Genomic DNA, 19,780 nt, shown 5'->3' with positions numbered 1-19,780 from the left:
AAGTTTTCACGTATATCTATGGAAAAACTAACATAAAGAAAGAGCCACTATAGGGGCACCTGGGTGGCTCAGTCGTTAAGCGTCTGCCTTTGGCTCAGGTCATGGTCCCAGGGTCCTGGGATAGAGCCCCGCGTCGGGCTCCCTGCTCTGTGGGAAGCCTGCTTCTCCCTCTCTCGCTCCCCCTGCTTGTGTTCCCTCTCTCGCTGTGTCTCTCTCTCTCTCAAGTAAATAAATAAAAAAAATCTTTAAAAAAAAAAAAGAGCGAGCCACTATAATATCAAATATTATAAAACACAGAAGACCCATAAATAGTCTATCAAGTCACATCATACATCACTGAAAACCATTTGGAGACTTGCAGAAACTTCCAAATTGCATTTATTTCATCTAAAATGAATGACTTTTTAAAGCATTCACTTCCTATGTTACTCATATAGCAATACAAATACAATTGCTTAGCTTTCTTCCCTTATCAAGGAACCGGTTCTATAGAACAGCTGTCCGAGAATGGGGGACTTCTTGTCTAATGGCCAGATAGGAGGGAAACAAGAACTTCCAATCAACAAAAGCTTTTGGGAACTATTATGTAATCATATATATATATAAATCACACACACACACACATATATATATATATAATTTCACAGGAATGAAAGCTGTGTTTATGAGGTCCAAGGTCCAGGTTTGACTGGTATTTAAAATGAAAAAAAAAAGTAGAAAATATGATTTTTCACATATTCTTAATAATGGGGAATGAAATGCAGTTGTAATTACCTGATTCAAGCTTGCACTGGTCACATTTCCAAAATGCACCCCAACAAAAATAAGCAAGTAATATTTGCCTAAAGCTAAACGTATTTAAAGAATGTCTTTCAAAAGTAATGAAAAAAATCATTAGTATTTGTAAATTGTGTAGGTATAGGTCCTGGTACACTAACAATTGGAAAGATGTCTAAGATTGCCACCTTCAGTGCAATTGCGGGTAATGCATTTTGAAAACAAGATTAGCAAAAAGGGGATTAATAGTTGTCCAGTACAGTATGCCCACTAAAGAACTAATATTACTCTGAATTTTGTGCAAGCGGAGATCAGTATGGCCTTTCAATCCAGATCCTATTATATTCTTTCCCTGTTTATATCAGTATTCTTTATGCATTCCATAAGAAATGAGCCTCCTGAATAAAATATTTTAATAAAGAAATTCTCAGCATCAACAATATATGAAGAAATGTTTCTTCTCTGGGCTACCCTTTCCTGGTAGCCCTTAATTTTTCTTCATCTTCCTACTTCACCTTCTCCCTTCTTTGCCTGGCAATGTTCCTGAAGTTCTCATGCTCATCATCCCCAGAAGTATTTGTGTATATATGTAGGTGGGCATTGAGGGGGGTGTGGGTGGGGGAGATGGTGATGGCTGGAGGCTTGGAGGGGACACACATAGATATTCTCATAGGATACTAAAATGTTAATGCTTGATTAGCCTTAATGTGTTATTTTCCCCTGTATTATTTCAAAAAGGGACAAAATCCTATGATCAAGGCATAGATTTCTAAATGGGTTAATTAACAATTGCTCTCCTAGATCAGAAAGGTCTCCCTTGCTTGTGGATCTCCCCAGTCCAAGGGCCTCCTTACACCTCTGCAACTTTGCAGTGTATTTGGTCATACAGTCATAAGACCAAACACGTACACAGGCATCACTTAACATTAACATTCCAGATCAGGCCAGGTTTCTTAATCTACATTTGGTTCTTTCACCATATTTTTAGAGACTGACAGATTGTAAAGGAAAGCACACTGACCAGTACTTACTGAGAAAGACTGATATAGTACCTGCTGCCTCTCATGAAATGTTTCTCCTGAGAAGACTACGTGTCTCCTCCTGGCTTCAAGACCTTTCAGGCCAAATGTTTTAGGGTGCCCCCCTCGACCTCATGTTCCTTATTAAGAATGCCCTTCTCCAATTAAGGAATTGACTCCATTTACAATAGCACTAAAAAGTGTAAGATACTCAGGAATAAACCTAAGAAGAGAGGTAAAAGATCTATACTCTAGAAACTACAGAACACTTATTTTTTATTTTATTTTATTTATTTATTTGACAGAGCGAGAGAACACAAGTAGGCAGAGTGGCAGGCAGAGAGAGAGGGAGAAGCGGGTTCCCCGCTGAGCAGGGAGCCCGACACGGGGCTTGATCCCAGGACCCTGGGATCATAACCTGAGCGGAAGGCAGACGCTTAACTGACTGAGCCACCCAGGCACCCCACCTACAGAACACTTATGAAAGAAATTGAGGAAGACACAAAGAGATGGAAAAACATTCCATGTTCATGGATTGGAAGAATAAACCTCGTTAAAATGTCTATGCTACCCAGAGCAATCTACACTTTCAATGCAATCCCTGTCAAAGTACCATTGACATTTTTCACAGAGCTGGAACAAACAATCCTAAAATTTGTATGGAACCAGAAAAGACCCTGAATCACCAGGGGACTGTTGAAAAAGAAAACCAAACCTGGGGGCATCACAATGCCTGACTTCAAGCTATATTACAAAGCTGTGATCATCAAGACAGCATGGTATCAGCACAAAAACAGACAAATAGATCAATGGAACAGAATAGAGACCCCAGAAATGGACTGTCAACTCTATGGTCAACTGATCTTCAACAAATCAGGGAAGAATATCCAGTGGAAAAAAGACAGTCTCTCCAATAAATGGTGCTGGGAAAATTGGACAGCCACATGCAGAAGAATGAAGCTGGACCATTCCACACCATACACAAAGTTAACTCAAAATGGATGAAAGACTTAAATATGAGACAGGAATCCATCAAAATCCTAGAGCAAAACATAGGCAGTAAACTGTTCAATATTGGCCACAGTGACTTCTTTCAAGACATGTCTCTAAAGGCAAGGGAAACAAAAGCAAAAATGAACTTTTGGGACTTTGTCAAGATAAAAAGCTTCTGCACAGCAAAGGAAACAGTCAACAAAACTAAGGGGCAACTCATGGAATGGGAGAAGATATTTGCAAATGACGCTACAGATAAAGGGCTGGTATCCAAGATCTATAAAGAATTTCTCAAACTCAACATCCAAAAAAACAAATAAGCCAGTCAAGAAATGGGCAGAAGATATGAACAGACACTTCTCCAAAGAAGACATACAAATGGCTAAAAGACACATAAAAAAATGTCCAACATCACTAGCCATCAGGGAAATACAAATCAAAACCACAATGAGATACCACCTTACACCAGTTAGAATGGCAAAAATTAACAAGACAGGAAACAAGTGTTGGCAAGGATCCAGAGAAAGGGGAACCCTCCTACACTGTTGGTGGGAATGCAAGCTGGTGTAGCCACTCTAGAAAACAGTATGGAGGTTCCTTAGGACATTAAAAATAGAGCTATCCTATGACCCAGCAATTGCACCACTAGGTATTTACCCCAGAGATACAGATGTAGTGAAAAGAAGGGGCACGCACACCCCAATGTTCATAGCAGCAATGTCCACAATAGCCAAATTGTGGAAGGAGCTGAGATGCCCTTCAACAGATGAATGGATAAAGAAGATGTGGTTCATATATACAATGGAATATTACTCAGCCATCAGGAAGGACGAATACCCACCATTTGCATCGACATGGATGGAACTGGAGGGGATTATGCTAAGTGAAATAAGTCAAGCAGAGAAAGACAATTACCATATGGTTTCACTCATATGTGGAACATAGGGAATAGCTCGGAGGACCACAGGGGAAGGGAGGGAAAATGAAAGGGAAGAAATCAGAGAGGGAAACAAACCATGAGAGACTCTGGACTCTGGGAACCAAACTGAGGTTTACAGAAGGGAGGGGGGTGGGGGGGGATGAGGTAACCAGGTGATGGGTATTAGGGAGGGGACATGTGGTGATGAACGCTGTTATACGCAACTAATGAATCACTGAACACTACATCAAAAACTAATGATGTATTATATGTTGGCTAATTGAACATAATAAAAAAAGATGAATGCCCTTCTCCCTAGTCCCTGTACCATGTATAACAGGATCTAAGGAGCTGCCACAGGGCAATTCCCTTCATCTTCATCTTCTGGCTATCTTCTCTCAAATAAGAACTTTTTTCCTCCAGCCCCAGCCCCACTTACTATAGGGTCTGTTTGTAGGATGCGTGCTCTCTTTGCTCCTCATTGCATATAGCAAAACATTGTTTTCTACATAAAAATAATCTCAACTCCTTTGAAGCACAGGCCGTCAGATTATACAGATTTAGAGAGATTCAGTATAGCACCCTGTGTAAAAGGGCAGGTGATCCTGGAGCCGCACTTCCAAGATATGCAAAGTTTCAATTCTCTGTACTTCAATTTCCTCATCAATAAAATGCCTCAGTTATTATGAGGCTTTAATAAATTTAATAAATTAGTCCATATTTAAGACTTAGACTAGTGCCTAGTGCATAGCAAGCGCTCCATTAATGTTGGTAACTATTGTCATCGCCTACTGCTCAAGTGGGATAATCTTACCGAGCAATTTCTGTCCATGCCTTTATTGTACCTGGAATGTTTTTCACAATGTCTTTACCCATGCCCATAAAATACAGTCTCAAATACGATTTTTCCCATGAAATACATTTGTCAGATGTAATTTCTATTTCCAAGTCAACTCCCTAGCTTTATACTCCACCTTAGTTATTATATTATACTTTGCATTAGTTAGCCCCCAATTAAAAGGTGAGCTACTCTTGTCTGGAATAGATTAGTCACTTTTGTGTTTTTGATACAATTCTTACATAAGGGACCTTCAAATAGCTGTCGGATTTAATTACAAATTTTATGACTTACTGTATCAGTGGACCATATTAGAAGTCTATAACTTACTGTACCCACCCAACTGTTTTTAGGAACTCTCCTTTTTAGTTCTTCAAAGCAGAAGTAACACCCCAACTTCCTTATCCATAAATAGACTATACATAATACATGACAACTATAATCAAGACAGTTCCTGGGCAGGTAATGGCAGAGGAACTTTTATCATATTAACTCTTCTACAGATTGATGAACTTAAAAAGGAAAAAAAAAAAATCTATTTAAAAGCACTGAAGAGCAAACAAAAGCAGGCAGGAACTGGATAAGATTTGATAATTGGAAGATCCCACTGGGTGAGATCCATGCTTATATGACTTTTTCTGAGCCCAGGAAGCTGCACATCACTGGCTGGAAGTATGAGAGGATGGTGTTTAAGGTGGCTAAAAATTAAGGGAAATCCTGGAAAGGAGGGAGACGTAGAGGAACCCCCAAACCTGTATATAAGTTGTTGGCTGACATGTAAGTGGGGGAAACTCCAAGAAGCCCAGCGAAAAGAACTGGACATCTAACAGAGCAGGGATCTCTTCTCCTTGCCGCAAGTGATCAAAATTTGGGGTTTGAGTCCTGCCAAGTTAAAGGTGTTTGGAAAGCATTCTGGGCTTTCTAAAGACCTACGCTAACAATGAAACCCAAACTCTACAAGTTCAAGGTGACTGTCTAGTAGTTTAACTGCCTTCCATTACTATGAGTATAAAAGGAAGATTATATACTTATCCAAGCTAGTGATGGGCACTCATTACAGATGCTTACAAATATTATTCAGTTCTATTATTTTAAGACTAATAAAATGTAGGATTGCTGGGTAGTAGGCAAGGAAAAATGGCTAGTAGTACAGAGTGAATGAGCCACTGGCATCCAGTTTAGAATTAGAGAACATGTTAAACAGACCCAATTATTATAAAACATGAATTTATTTACAACAAAAATGAAACCATGATATCTGAACAAACTTTTTAAAAAGGAAAACAAGTCTTTTATTCTTATAAATACATTTACTTAAAAATCAGTTTTAAATGACATAAACCCACAATATAATTGCAGAAGTCAAATAAACTTTTCCATTTTACAGCACGGTTATCTAAGAAAATATAAAATTTAAAAGCATCTACAACATGTATTTATAGGTTTTTTTTAAAAAGATTAAGCTTCTCCAGTCAAAATTTTAAAAAAATTCCGAAGTATGTCATGTTTGACTGACAATTTGCTTCCAAACGGGAGTGTCTTTGGAGAAACTAAGTAATAATTTTCAAACAACTATGTTCCTCTATTTGGTAGCTGGAATCATCTAATTAAAACAAAGGTCTTTATTTCAATGTAAATATGTAAGACTCCAGTCCTGAGGGGTTTTTGTTTTTTCCCTCCTTTAAATTCATTAGTACATACATATTTCACTCTGAGACACCATCACCAAAACAGACATGGAGAATAACATGGCAGATGGAAGATTATCTGCCTCTGGAATAACCAAAATTAGTGTGGGCCTCATATTCCTGACTTATAAAAACAGGGAGTAAAACCACATTCCTCATGCTTTTCTTTCTAAAATGTTATTATTTGAAGGTAGATTTGATTTTGAAGGTAGACTCGATGCCCTTCACCCTTCCCCCCAACAACTGATAGCAGTTAATGTGGATTCTAGAGTCAGCCTGCCTAGGTGTGAATCCCAGCTCAGCCAGTTATTTTGCAATCTTGGGCAAAATATTTAATCTCCCTATATTCAGTTTCTTCATGTGTAGAGTGAAAATATTAAAAACAGTACTGATCCCACAGGGTTGTTATGATTCATAAACAATGTGGGTAAAGCACTTAAAACAGTGGCCAATACAATGACATAGTAGTTTTCAAATATGTCACCATCATCATTTACTGACTGTGGGAAAAGATCTCGTCTACACCATATGAAGTAAAGAATGCCATATGGGAAGATATATCAGGTTAAATCACCTATACGACAGGATTACAAAACACAAAAATGACTGTTTTTTACATTTACCTTAGCTTCATATAATTTAGAAAATATTGTGAATAAACATAATAAATAGACATGGATGACTATAAATTACTTTGTAATTCAAAACAAAACTATAAAAAAAAAAGTTAACACATTATTAAAAAGTTTAATTACCAGACACTCAGAAATGTAGTACAATATCACCACCTAGTGGATACTGCATTTAAAAACATTTTATAGATAGTGCTTGCCCTATTTATCTTGAGGAAAATCCTTTTCAAATAGAAGCACATTCTCTTCACTAATGTAAAGGGGATTTAAAAAAATAGAAAACAAATTTAAACTACATTAGCAGTACTCTTAAACACTATAGCTAAAAATACCTCCTACTAAGCTGTGTATCTCAAATTTATTTCTAAACAAGGTAGCAGTTAAAAGTACAATTTTTGTTCAGAAATTTAAAATATATTAAAGACAGCATGCAATTCACCAGAAATACTTCCCCATGACTTACCAATTAATGCAAAAAATATTAGTTGTAACAAACTTAATGAATTTCAAATCACCGGATTGTGAGGCATCTTAAAACATCTTACTCTACTTACTATCTGAATCTCTTCTGAATCATTCCTGATAAACAGAAATCTTGCCAATGAGTGGGGAAACTTACTTTTTTTCTGGATCCATTCCCAGACAGAGACTAACAATTAGAGAATTTTTATCTGTTGAAATCTGTTGGCCCTTGATATAAACTTCAGAGAATAAAGACTAGTCCAATCCTTCTTCCAAATAATTATTCTTCAATTATGAGAGCTTATCAAGTTGTAGGATCCCTACTTCTCCAAGTTAAACATCCTATATATTCTTTTAAAAGCCCTTTCTCTTACAACTATCTGTTTGTGCTCCTTTAAATAGTTGCTAGCATTTTAAAAAATGACTACATACAATAAACAATAGGTCATGAATGTTCTGATTAATGCAGAGTAAAGACAGATTACCACCTCTCTCTCCATATTTTACTTCTCTTAATGAAAAATTTTCTCACTGAGGCAGTCTCAGTTGAAAACTCACAGGCTTGGGAGTCAGGCCAGTCTATGTTCTTAAGTGACAGCGCGGACTTTGGGCTACTTGCCTGATCTGCCTTAACTTTAGTTTCTCCAGTAGTCAAAGAGAAATCAGTATCTGCTTCATCAAAATATGAGTAGGATCAAATGAGACAATGTTTTATAAATCAGCCAGTATAATGCCTAGAACACTGTAGGTGCTCAATAAATTATAGCAATTATTAGTTATCATTAGTTTTCTTCCCTTACTTCCTCATTTTGTATGTCCCCCCAACCCCAATGGTTCAACTGAACTGAATCATGGTAAAGTTCCAGTCAGTGTGAAAAAATTCAATACAACACTTAATATTTATCTCCTCGGAAAAATACCGAATCTCTTTTTGTCTGATGGTGATGCACTGGGCTCAAATTTAATTAACATTAAATTCATCAAATGCCCAATTTTTAACAAGCAAAATACAGTATCATTGGATTTCTTCACTGTGGCAACACTTCTTACCCTAATTTCCAAATGTTAAAGAATTTAGTGTTAGATTCATGGGTAAGTGTTAAAAAATATATCATCTATCCATTTTTATTATAATTTTCTCAGCTATACAAGTTTTAATATATTGGAAATGTTTGTCATATTGTCCACATTTAAATACATAAAAAAGTACCCTAAATAAAAAATGACAGTTATCCCTAAAGTACTAAAATGCAGCCTAACTAAAATAACACAAATTATTCATAACTGGTTGAAATCTCTGTTCCCTTAAAAGTTTAATAAGCATCAGAAGTTTTACTGCTATTATATTTTAATGGTTGAAAGTTACTTTTCTTATTTTAAATAAACAGCAAAAATTTTGAAATCACATCCTATTATAAATAACAACATATAACATATTTACAAGTAGATACATGTGTAAGTTTTAAACACTACAGTAAATAAAAAAATTTAAAACTAGGTCAGAAAATTTAAGCAGAAAAAGTTTAGGATGGCTTTCATTATGAAGCATGTGATTTATTTCCTAAAATTAGCTTATGGTTATATAGTATGTTTTTTCTAAGACGTTCACTTCATTCTATACTAAAAACTTCATTCAGTACACATTTATTTGACATTTACTATATATTTATGAACTTTATGGATATATGGCGGGGGCTGAATTATTTTTGAAATAAGGCTAGACACATGTCAGGCTAGAATAACCAGAGTCAGGACAAATCTGTTCTCATTTGAAATGAGGACAAAAGATTAAATCACTTGCTTTACTGAATCTAAAGCCACAAATACAGAAATCCTAACTTTCATGTTAGGTGCTTTTTCTACAAGCCCATGGTTCCTAAGTCATATTTAAATTTCCATTCGAAAAAGCTTTCTCATTATTTGCATGATACTTCTTTCTTGTTTCCCTTAAGGAAATTCTAATTGCCTCAAAGATAATAAATGCTCTCTAACCTAATCAACGTGAATTATTTTTCATATCAACATTTTACTTAAATGCTTATCTAAAATAAATGTCCACTATTTAGGAAGTATAATAAAAATGAGGATGTCTTTTCTTCTCCTCACTTGTCTTCAGACAATTATCAAAAAAAAAAAAAAATGTCAAGCACAGTGGCAGTTAAATTCGAACTAGAAATATACTACATTAAGCTATTTACCTATTAGAAATAAACTGCATTAAAGCTACTTATATTAATGTACTTCATGATAGACTAAGCACGTTCCAGAAATAACTTTAAGAGGAGGAGGAAGAGGCCAGACAGCTCACATAATTTAAAAACATAGTTAGATACATTAAAAAAGTTTCTAGGTATATCCACTAAAAGAAAACATTAATAATATGTGAGGAAACACACAGCACACTGCAAGCTTACTAACGTCATATAAAGGAAATACTTTTTATCTATGGAATTTCATGTAAGGTAGAAAAAGTTCAAACGGATTTATTACAAGGCTTAAAAATGTATGGACTAAATCTTTTTAGGACATTCTTTAAAATAATTCTACTTAAAGACTTTAACAGTAATTGCAAGGCTCCACAGGCTCTTCAACTTACCGATAATTTTTTTTTAAATAATCTTTTAATCAAGAAATTCAATTACGTTTAATTTTTTTAAAAATTCATGTCAAAAATACGTATTTGATAATTCTTGAAAAATATTCAAAACGCAAATGCAACTTAGGATGTTTCTAAAAGCTACGCTCCACAGCACCTTTTAATTCACAGTATTCTTTTCTGAAATGTTAAGTACTATATTTTATATATTTTATGGAAAACATGGAAGGTTAACCTGTTTCCCTCTGGGTGTGGATTTCCTCCAAACAATCTCTTAAAATAGCAGGAATTCAACACTTACAAATGAACTGGAACAGTGATTCCCCCAATCTATGGAGTGGAATGGTTTCCTCACGTTTGCCAGAATGGATTAGAGGGAAAGTTTGTGCGTCTCAGAAATATTCCTAATCACAAAAGCCTTGCGTTAATAATAACAGATAAGAAAGTTATTTTGACATCCCGGAACTCAGATCTCCATTATAAAATAATTTCTTTGTGTTTTCTTATCTAATTACCAAAAAACAAAATGAGTAAAAACATCTGTCAACAATCACTGTTACAACTAGAGAGTCAATCTACTTTCTAAGTACTGAACAGAGTACAAGACTGCCCTGTACTTACTACTCAAGACTATACCTGTAATTTTCACCTGCACAATTTTATATTTGCAAATGAAGAATACTTTCCACATCTACCCACTGTTTAAAACCTAGAGAAAGCACAATCTAACACTGAAGACAAAGTTATTTGTTTACAGTTATTTTTAAGTTTACAAATGTAAAGTGAGATTAAAAGATAAATTGTATTCACAGTTCTAAGTTTGCATGTCAAAGTTAACATGTCCAAATAATACTTTTCTGTTAACAGAATGACAACCCAATGAATGTACATGAAACAGTAGACACAGAATCCAGAGACTCACACAAAAAATCCTATCCAATCAGCTGCTCCCTAATCTACAAAATAAGACTAGATCAATGATTCCTTTCAATTCTAACTATTTTGGATAATGGAATCAAATACCAATTACCCTTTCTTTTGTAATTATGTTATCTCAGAATTACCTTTCAGTAAAGACATAATTTAAAATATCTCAGCAAAGAAATTATTTCCTACAAATTTTATGAGGTTTATCCTAAAATATCCTTTGGTAACTTCAGTGGGTGAAAAGTATCCCACAAAAAAGTTTACTCAGAACCTGTAAATGTGCCCTTATTTGGTAAAAGGGTCTTTGTAGATTTAATTAAAGATCTCGACATGAGACCATCCTGGATTAGGGTAAAACCTAACCCAATGACGTTGTCCTTATAAGAGAAAGAAGACCACGTGAAGACAGAGGCAGAGATTGGAGTGCTGCATGTGTAAACCAAGGAACAGCAAGAACTGCAGACAGCCACCAGAAGCTAGATTCTCCCTCAGAACCTCCAGAAGTAACCAGCCCCGCCACCACCTTAATTTTAGACTTCCAGCCTCGAGAGCCATGGGAGACATTTTTTTAAGCTACCAAGTCTGTTGTTATCTGTTACAACAGCCATAAGAAACTATACAGTAATGTATTTCAGAAAGAAAATCCCTTTTAAAAGGTATTATCATCAACACAATTTATCTTTGGCCATCATACATTTCATACTAAGAATTAGTGAAAGGGGGGCACTTGGCTGGCTCAGTCAATAGAGTGTGCCACTCTTGATATTGGGTTCATGAGTTCGAGCCTCACATTGGGTATAGAGATTACTTAAATAAATATTTAAAAAAAAGAATTAGTGGGGTGCTTGGGAGGCTCAGCGGGTTAAGTGCCCAATTCTTGATTTCAGTTCAGGTCATGATCTCAGGGTTGCGAGACTGAGCCCTGCATTGAGCTCTGCACTGGGCATGGAGTCTGCTTAAGATTCTCTCTCTCCCTCTCTTTCTGGCCTCCCCTTCCCCACGCCCCTCCTCCAGCCGCTCATGTGTGCATTCTTTCTCTCAAAAAAAAAAAATAAAATAAAAATAAAAATTAGTGAAAGGGCTTGATCATTTTTAGACTTTTAACAAAAATCAACTTAATTACAAGATCAACCTAGATGAGCCTCTAATTTATAAGATTTATTATCTGAGTCTATTTTGCCTTATGATTAAAATTATATTTACTGAAATGTTTTCTGTAATTTTTCATACAGAAAATGTTTTCTGTAACTTACTGAAATGTACTGTTAACTTTTCAATCAAGAATATTACCTGATCATTTGTAAATTTTTTCAAACACTTTGTCTGCTATTGCTTTCTGAAGAAAATTGATAAAAATAAATAAGTTTCAGTACTATAAAGCTCAGTTTTCTCAAACTTGTACCTGTAAAATGTTTTCAAACTTTTTGAGTGGCCAGCAGTACCAAAGAGGTATCATGAAATAACCGTAAACAATTTCATTTTCCATTATTCAGGCTTACGGAGCAAGTCTTAAACACTTCTCAGTTCTTTACCACTTCCTTGGATTTATTGTATATGTTTAAAACACATATATCTGATGTTTAAAACACAAAAAATCTGATGTGATCTGTGGATCACCACTGTGCCCAAAAGAAAGTCCATAATTTTTACCTGTTCAGTTGTTCACTGTGGAGATAGTCTAAACAGTCAATTTTTAGAATTCAAGATATCTCTGATGTTACCACATAAACCTCTGAATGTCCTGACTATTTGGCCACTGAAAAGTCTTGTTCAGGAAGACATAAAAAGTTAGGAAATTAACAACTGCATAGCAACCCAGTTCACAAACAAGCCTAGATATAGGTGGCAGAGGTATGTTAAGCCTATAAATAACATAAGGTAAAATGAAGTAACGAAATTCTAGCAGTTTCTGAGGTACTGTAACAGTAAACAAGCATATGAAAAACATTAAATTCCAGAAAACTGACTTTGATTTCAATGAGTCAGCTATACTCCAACCAGCAAATATATATATTGGAACTAACAAGTATTTCACAATTTCGTATCTTTGAAAAACTCTTTTCCATACATAGAATGTATAATGTCTATTATCTGCGAGCAAGTATTTATGAGCATAAGTGAATTTCCAAACTAAAAACAGAGAGACTAAGGTAATCATAAAAAACTGAATTCTACGTTTCCAAACTAAGCAAAGAAAAGCCCTAATTTTGCTAGGAGACAGTAGGTGAGGAAACGAAAAAAAGAGAGTAAAAGAGAAAAAGTAGAAGAGCTGAGGAAAATGTAGACAGGCTTCATGACTACTTCGATCGCCAATAACAATCCCACCATTAACAACTACAAAAACACAAAACAGAAACATTAGAAGGAGGTAGGGCCAAGTCAAAAGGAAAAGCATACTCAAATTCTTAAAGGACATGGAATAAGCCAAAAGAAACTGAAAAATTTTCCTGAATTCAGAAAATGGTCCTTTAATAGGGGGAAGCCGCTCTTCCTTTTTCTTTTGTAGCTCTGTTTTCCAAGCTTCAGTTAATTTTTGTGCAATGACGTTTCCTGCGCAGAAGACAGCCCAGATGATATTAGTTTGACGAAACATGAAGCCACAAAATCCAAGCAAAGCTGAAGTTTTATGATTTCCATAAAGACACATCAAATAGGCAAAAAGAGTAAAAAACATGGATCCTGCTTCTGTATAATAAAGGAAGTTAAAAAAATAGAGTGTGGGAAATACTGCTAATGTTAACGTTGACAAGATTCTCTGGACACCTGAGGCAGCCTGAGGGGAAGAGAAAACACATGTGAAATTATTTTCACGATAAAACAAATATGCCATTTCTACTGAGCTAACAAAGAGATTAATTAAAAAAAAACTATCTGAATCTTAAGTAAAATTATTCAATATTAATCCTATTTCTAGTTTTACAGAAACACAATATACAACTGTAAGGATGCTTTCTGGTACCTTTTAGTTGTATCAATAGGTTTGGAAGCCATGAAGACAATACATGTGTATGCCAAAGCTTCTATGTCCTGAAATACTTTGAGTCATTCAGCAAATAGTTAAGGAGTTATTGTGTGGAAGACACTGAACTAAATTCTGTAAGGAACATACTGATGAATGGGACATAGAGCACATGGTTTCATTTCCCTGAACTTAAGTCTTAGGGCCGCCAATGAGCATTCATTTAGCCATCATCATCAATTTCTTATCAATTTCTTTTAAAGATACCCCTTCAAAGGTCTACTTTAGAGAGAATATAAATATGTATATAGCATCTATACTACTATAGCCAATGATCTTACTGTTTCATGATGAACTTACAAGGTTTTTCCTGAAAATAGTGGGCCCAGTCTAAAGTTAAATATCTTATTTTGGCATTTCTCACAGACTATTTCCCATTTTGAAAGCATTCTTATGTCCTGAAATTTTTATCCTCCACAGTATTTAAATCACCAAATCAGACCATGCCATTCTCTTGGTTAAAATTCAAGGCCAAAGTTCAAATCCTTTCCATCACATATAAGGACATTCATGACTTCACGCCTATCTACTTGTCCAGCCTCACAACCTTATACTTTATAATCTTGTGATTCCAAATAGCAATTCTCTCTGCATCTTGTTGCTCAACTCCTTTCTACCTTTGTTTATGTTTTTTCTCCTGTCAGGATTCATTCCCCATCCTACAGTCCTGTCTGTTCATCAAGATTCAGCTCAGGTACCACCTTTTCTGTGAAGTCTTACCCAATGCCACCCATACATCTTCCTGCTAGTCAGGCTGCAAAATAAGTGCTCCTCTACTCCTCCTGTGTCCTCATAGCATCTTTTACCTATCTCCCTCTCACAATTTACACTATTGAAATCATTTAAGTTAAAAATAATTACTATAATTACTATTTATTGAGTCCTTACTATTCTATCGGGCTTTGTTCTAAGCACCTTCCATTTATTAAGCTCCTGTAGACCTTACAGTCCTGTGATGCAGATTCTGTATTATTCCCATTTAATGGATGAAGACATGGAGTCACTAAGGGTAACCAGCTAAAAGTAACACAACCTGTAAGTGGACAGAATTCAAAGCCAGGCAATCCACCTCAAAATTCCTGAGGTAAATACAGGTATTCCTCTGTCTTCCCTAGTGAAGATAAAAATTTGGTAAGAAAAAAAATGCCTTACTTATTTCTGTGGTCTTAGTGCCTAGCACACATAATAAGCACAAAAAACATTTACTGAACTCATCTGATTCACAAATATTTACTTTAGGTTTCACAAATAAGTTATTCAAGTATTTAAATATAAATTTATTCTAAAATGGGGGTAGGGGGCTTGCTTTTTATCTTAACAAAATATACACACACACTAAGAGTTGAAGATACTTTTCACCCGATCTCATAAAACCAATTTACCAAAATTGTGGACCTGACCAAATATAAATTTGTAATAAATTATTTTGGAAACATACCTTGTGCCTGGGTTGTACCTTGCGGAAAAGCAAATAGAGTAAATAGAAGTTGCCTACACTGAAAAGAAGATTAACAAATCTGAGCATTCCGATGGAGCAGACAACATGTTCCGACCATCCAAAGATCCAACTGGCAGGTTTGACCACTCCAACTGACAGCAGGTATAAGCCCGGTAATGTAGTAATCATTGGATCCCACTTAAAAAGAAAAGGCCAACAATGAAACAAGAGCAAGATGAAATACTGACAGGACCGACACAAGGAGGTCAAGCTCAAAAACACATCTGGGAAGTTATTCTGTGACACGCTGGTTAAATAAGTCCTCAGCAGATGAAATGTCTCCTGGAAAGAAAAGTTTTGCTTATATTTTGCCTCTGTACCTGTTTTGTGCAGAGGTATCTGTAACCAGGAGACAACACTAACTTGGTATCAGTTTCCATCTCCAAGACCTACCCTCAGAGACTCTGAAGAGTATTTTGGTGATTAAATTCCAAATGTTCCAGTTTTAAAGTGTGGAAGCATTGGCTGGAACTCTGATGCATCAATTTTGGAGAGAAAGAAGCATTTAAAGAGATCAAACCGCATGCTCTATGATAGCTAACATGTACTGAGCCAAGAATTGTGCTAAATCCTCTGTATTTAATCCTGCAAAATGTCCTATAGTAGATCCTAATATAACTGTCATTGTCAGATGAGTAACCTGAAACTCAAAAAATGTCCAAAGTCAGGTAACTAGTAAATAACAGCACAAAGATTTAAAATCAGGTCTTTAACTACAGACTTTTATTTTTAACCACTATTCTATATTGCTTTCCCAGAAGAGTAAGGATAATACATCTACTTTTTTAACTCTATATTTACATAGCCAATCATATATTCAAACATGATGCCACTTCACTGGGTGCCAGTTTATCCAGTTAACAAAAGGTTCTATAAACACCAAGGATGGAATTAATGGAACTTGCCATTTCTTGGTGGCTGAAAATTCCCCCCATTCCCCACGGTATTCCCCACGGTACCCCACAGTGAAGCTCTTGACAAGTGAACTAAAGTGAAGTTTTCTGACATTTCCAAGGGGCAGCCCATTGCCTCTGATCTAGGGATTGGGGAAGAAAACCTGGGAGAGTTATTATCAGCTACTAAGAGGGAAACGTATCGTGTGTCTGGGTTGTACCCTGCGGTAAAGCAAATACATTAATCTCCCAGAACATTACTTCCTAGGACATAGATTGCTTCTATTCATTCATTAAACAAATACTTCAGATCTCAGGGACAGGAACAAGAGATTACCCAGTTCCTATTTCGAAGCTGGAAGGGTAGATCGGTGGGACCAAAGGGATAAGGGTAGAAGAAAGTAGTGCGGGGGGTGGGCTGGCCCTCTCCGGCCTGTCCTAGGGTGGGGACCCCACCTGCGAGAGGGAGAAATGGCCCTCACAGTAGCGCTGCGCCTGCGGCAGGTGGAAGATCTCGTCCATGTAGGGCTCTCGCAGCGCCCGGCTGAAGGCGGAGAAGAGGAGACAGGACACCAAAAAGGTGCAGCTGAGGGCAGCGGAAAAGTAGTAACCCTCGAGCTGCGCCATTCCTGCCCCCATAGCCACAGCCCAAGAACCGAGTCCTGGAAAATCTGTTCCGGGTTCTCGAGCCTGCAAAGACGAGCTGGAAACTCGGGCTCGAAATGGGCGCGCAAGGCGGGACTGGCCGGACAGGACTGAGCATAGCCGGAAAGCAAAGGATGCTGGGAGAGCGCGGACCCTGAGCTTCCGGAAGGATCCGGTCACTGTTTCCGGAGTGACGAGTTTAGGTAACGGACCGGGCTGTTGGCCTGTCAATCACGTTGCGCAGGGCTCACTGGAGTGGTCAGAGCCACCAGGAGGGGCGGTTCTCTGAGTCCACGGGCGCCGGAGATTGGCGGCTTGACTCTTTGAAACGAAAGCTGCAGCTGCTTAGCCCTCAAGTTGCATTTGGCTTTTTTCTTGCTCGTTCCCATCCCTTACCAGGAGATGGCGTCGCTCCCCCACGTTTGCAATCCCCAAGCCCTGAAAATTTGCACATTTCCCCCCAGTTTTTCTCTCATGCGATCTGAATGGAAACCTGTGATTCCAAGGCATTTGATTTCATCAGATTTGGAGGGTGGAAGGAGAGCGTTGGTTATGGAAGCTAAGATTAAGACTTTCAGATTAAAACCTGAAGGTCCGAGAGGTCCTTCACTGCTGAATGAACTTCCTAATTAGAGGATTTTTTAGGTTAAAAAAGAACTCTTTCAGAATGTGGATACTCTCAAAGGGGATTTAGTTAAATCGGCAATCATAGCGCACCCTGATAACCAGATTGCAGTACTGCATAGGAGTTGGGGAAAGCAATTATTTTAGGATTTGGGGTGTTTTAGATAAGCCTTTTCTGTGCCTGCAAGTTTGATTGTTCTTGTTAATATCTCTGTCACAGTATTTTATTTTTATTACTAAATAATAAGCATTGGCAGTTTGTATCACTTATATTTGTAGTCCCACTGTTAGGAGTTAGTTGGACAAGTAGGTAGTCAGGGCCAGGGTCCCCAAGAAGAAAATATGGAGTCCGGACAGCTAAAATAAAACAGCACTGACATCCTGTTTTGCAGTTTGGACAGGATGGCACTAACATTTTGCTTTGCAGCCTTTGCAGAAATGACTTCTGCAAAACATCCTAAAGTAAGACAATTAACCACAAAGCATTTGTCAGTATCACGGCCAAGGGGCAGTTAAGACCTCAGCCCCCAGATGTCAGAAAAAAAAAAAAAAGACCATCAGTGCGAGATACTAACCTAACAGGTAGACAGATACGTGACGAAAGCCCTGATTGGCACTACTCAGCACACCCTGATTGCTTAAGAAAGTTCTGCAAAAGAGCTCATAAAAACCCCTAAACTTAGAAACTCTGAAGGCAACTCCCTCAGGCCCCCCTCCCTCTTGGGGAGCTTTATACTATTGCTCAATAAACTTTGCTTTGCTGCCCACCACTCTTCCTCTGGTCTACCTCTTCATTCTTTGAAGCAGCGTGACCAAGAACCCAGGCACCAAGGGACAAAAGTCCTGTAACACCACAAATGGCTTTCACATACTAAACACTTAAATTGGTGGACTGTTACAGGTTGTGTAGCTTTCACATATTTCTTGTATTAGTAATTAGGGGCAGGGGGTGAGAAAGTTTTTGAAGACTGCTGAAAATAAATTATATCTTGTAATTTTGCCTTGAGCATAGTTGCAATGTTTCATAGAAAAATAACCTCTTGGGTAATCTCAGGTTATTTTTGGTGGGAATGCATCAGAAATGAATCAGGATTTGTTTCGTGTTATAAACCTCAAGGTTCCCAGCTCAGCTTTTTCTCTGGGTCAAAGTTAATTCACACTGTCCCAATTTAGACAAATTAAACTACATCCTTATTCAGTCTTTGCTATTTCCTCATTAATAAAGGGGGCACAAAATGAATAAGAGGTAGGATGGGAACATATTTAAACCACTGGAATAAAATCATGTCAGGATCCTGCTTTGATGCTTAGCTTTGTTTTCCCTCTTATCTCCCATTTTATTATTGAGTCCATAGTATACTTCCCTATTTGAAATCATGCCCAGATGATCCAGTCTTCAAAAAGTTGATATGGTCTATGAGTAGTAGCCCCAGATCCCATGAGTTACTTAACCGCGACATATATACTATAGGAGTGGAAATATATTTACGTTCTGCCCCTTTATGTTTCTGTCCACCAAACTGAAAATACAGGTCTTGTTTTTTAAGATATCCACATTGCATAGTAATTGTATTAAAATCTGCTGGAGAGCTTTGTGAAAAAGTTAGATTCCAGGGTACCATCTCAAACCACTGAATAATAATTTTCAGATTTGGAAACCATCAGTGCAAAACATGAATGCTAAGAAATACTATTGGTCCAAAAGAGGTCTTCTGAGAATACTCCACTAGTTTGTTGGTGAATTATTTTTACTATCTACAAATGGATGAAGTGTTGTCACTTACCCACTTTGGGATTACCACATCTCCAGTAACCTATAAATGCTTTTCCAAGGTCTGCCACTACATCAAGACCTAATAAACTAGCTATCTCTGGGGATTTTGATGAAGTAAGTTATATTTTATTAGGCTTATCTTTAAAAACTGGATCACCATTCATATTCACCTTGTATTCTCTGTTCAGGATTTCAACCCCAATTTCCCAAAGATATTTATTTTGTGGAAAAAGAGTTATCACCTTGAACATCAATTAAGTTCTCTATTTTGTGCTGTCTACTTGAATTATGATATAAAAAGTTAGGCAAAGGGCACCTGGGTAGCTCAGTCGGTTAAGCACCTGCCTTCGGCTCAGGTCATGATCCCAGAATCCTGGGATCGAGTCCTGAGTGGGGCTCCCTGCTCAGAGGGGAGTCTGCTTCTCCCTCTCCCTCTGCCCCTGCCCCCGCTGGTGCTCTCCTTCTCTCAAATAAAT

At 37.1% G+C, this 19,780-nt stretch overlaps 1 protein-coding gene across 1 annotated transcript; it reads right to left on the bottom strand.

Annotated features, from left to right (window-relative positions):
• Positions 1-5,759: 5,759 nt before the first annotated feature.
• ALG10 (ALG10 alpha-1,2-glucosyltransferase) lies at positions 5,760-17,055 on the bottom strand. The gene is made up of 3 exons (XM_006727695.3): positions 16,718-17,055; positions 15,309-15,506; positions 5,760-13,624 (listed from the first exon to the last, which is right to left on the bottom strand). Exons 1-3 carry the CDS (start codon positions 16,898-16,900, stop codon positions 12,569-12,571), a joined length of 1,437 nt encoding a protein of 478 aa, XP_006727758.2. The 5' UTR covers positions 16,901-17,055; the 3' UTR covers positions 5,760-12,568.
• Positions 17,056-19,780: the final 2,725 nt, after the last annotated feature.

This window comes from Leptonychotes weddellii, chromosome 5 (genome assembly GCF_054177405.1).
Source record: "Leptonychotes weddellii isolate Sample4059 chromosome 5, ASM5417740v2, whole genome shotgun sequence".
NCBI lineage: Eukaryota > Metazoa > Chordata > Mammalia > Carnivora > Phocidae > Leptonychotes > Leptonychotes weddellii.
Note: the sequence above shows the minus strand (reverse complement) of the source record. Positions and strands in the feature narration are given on the sequence as shown.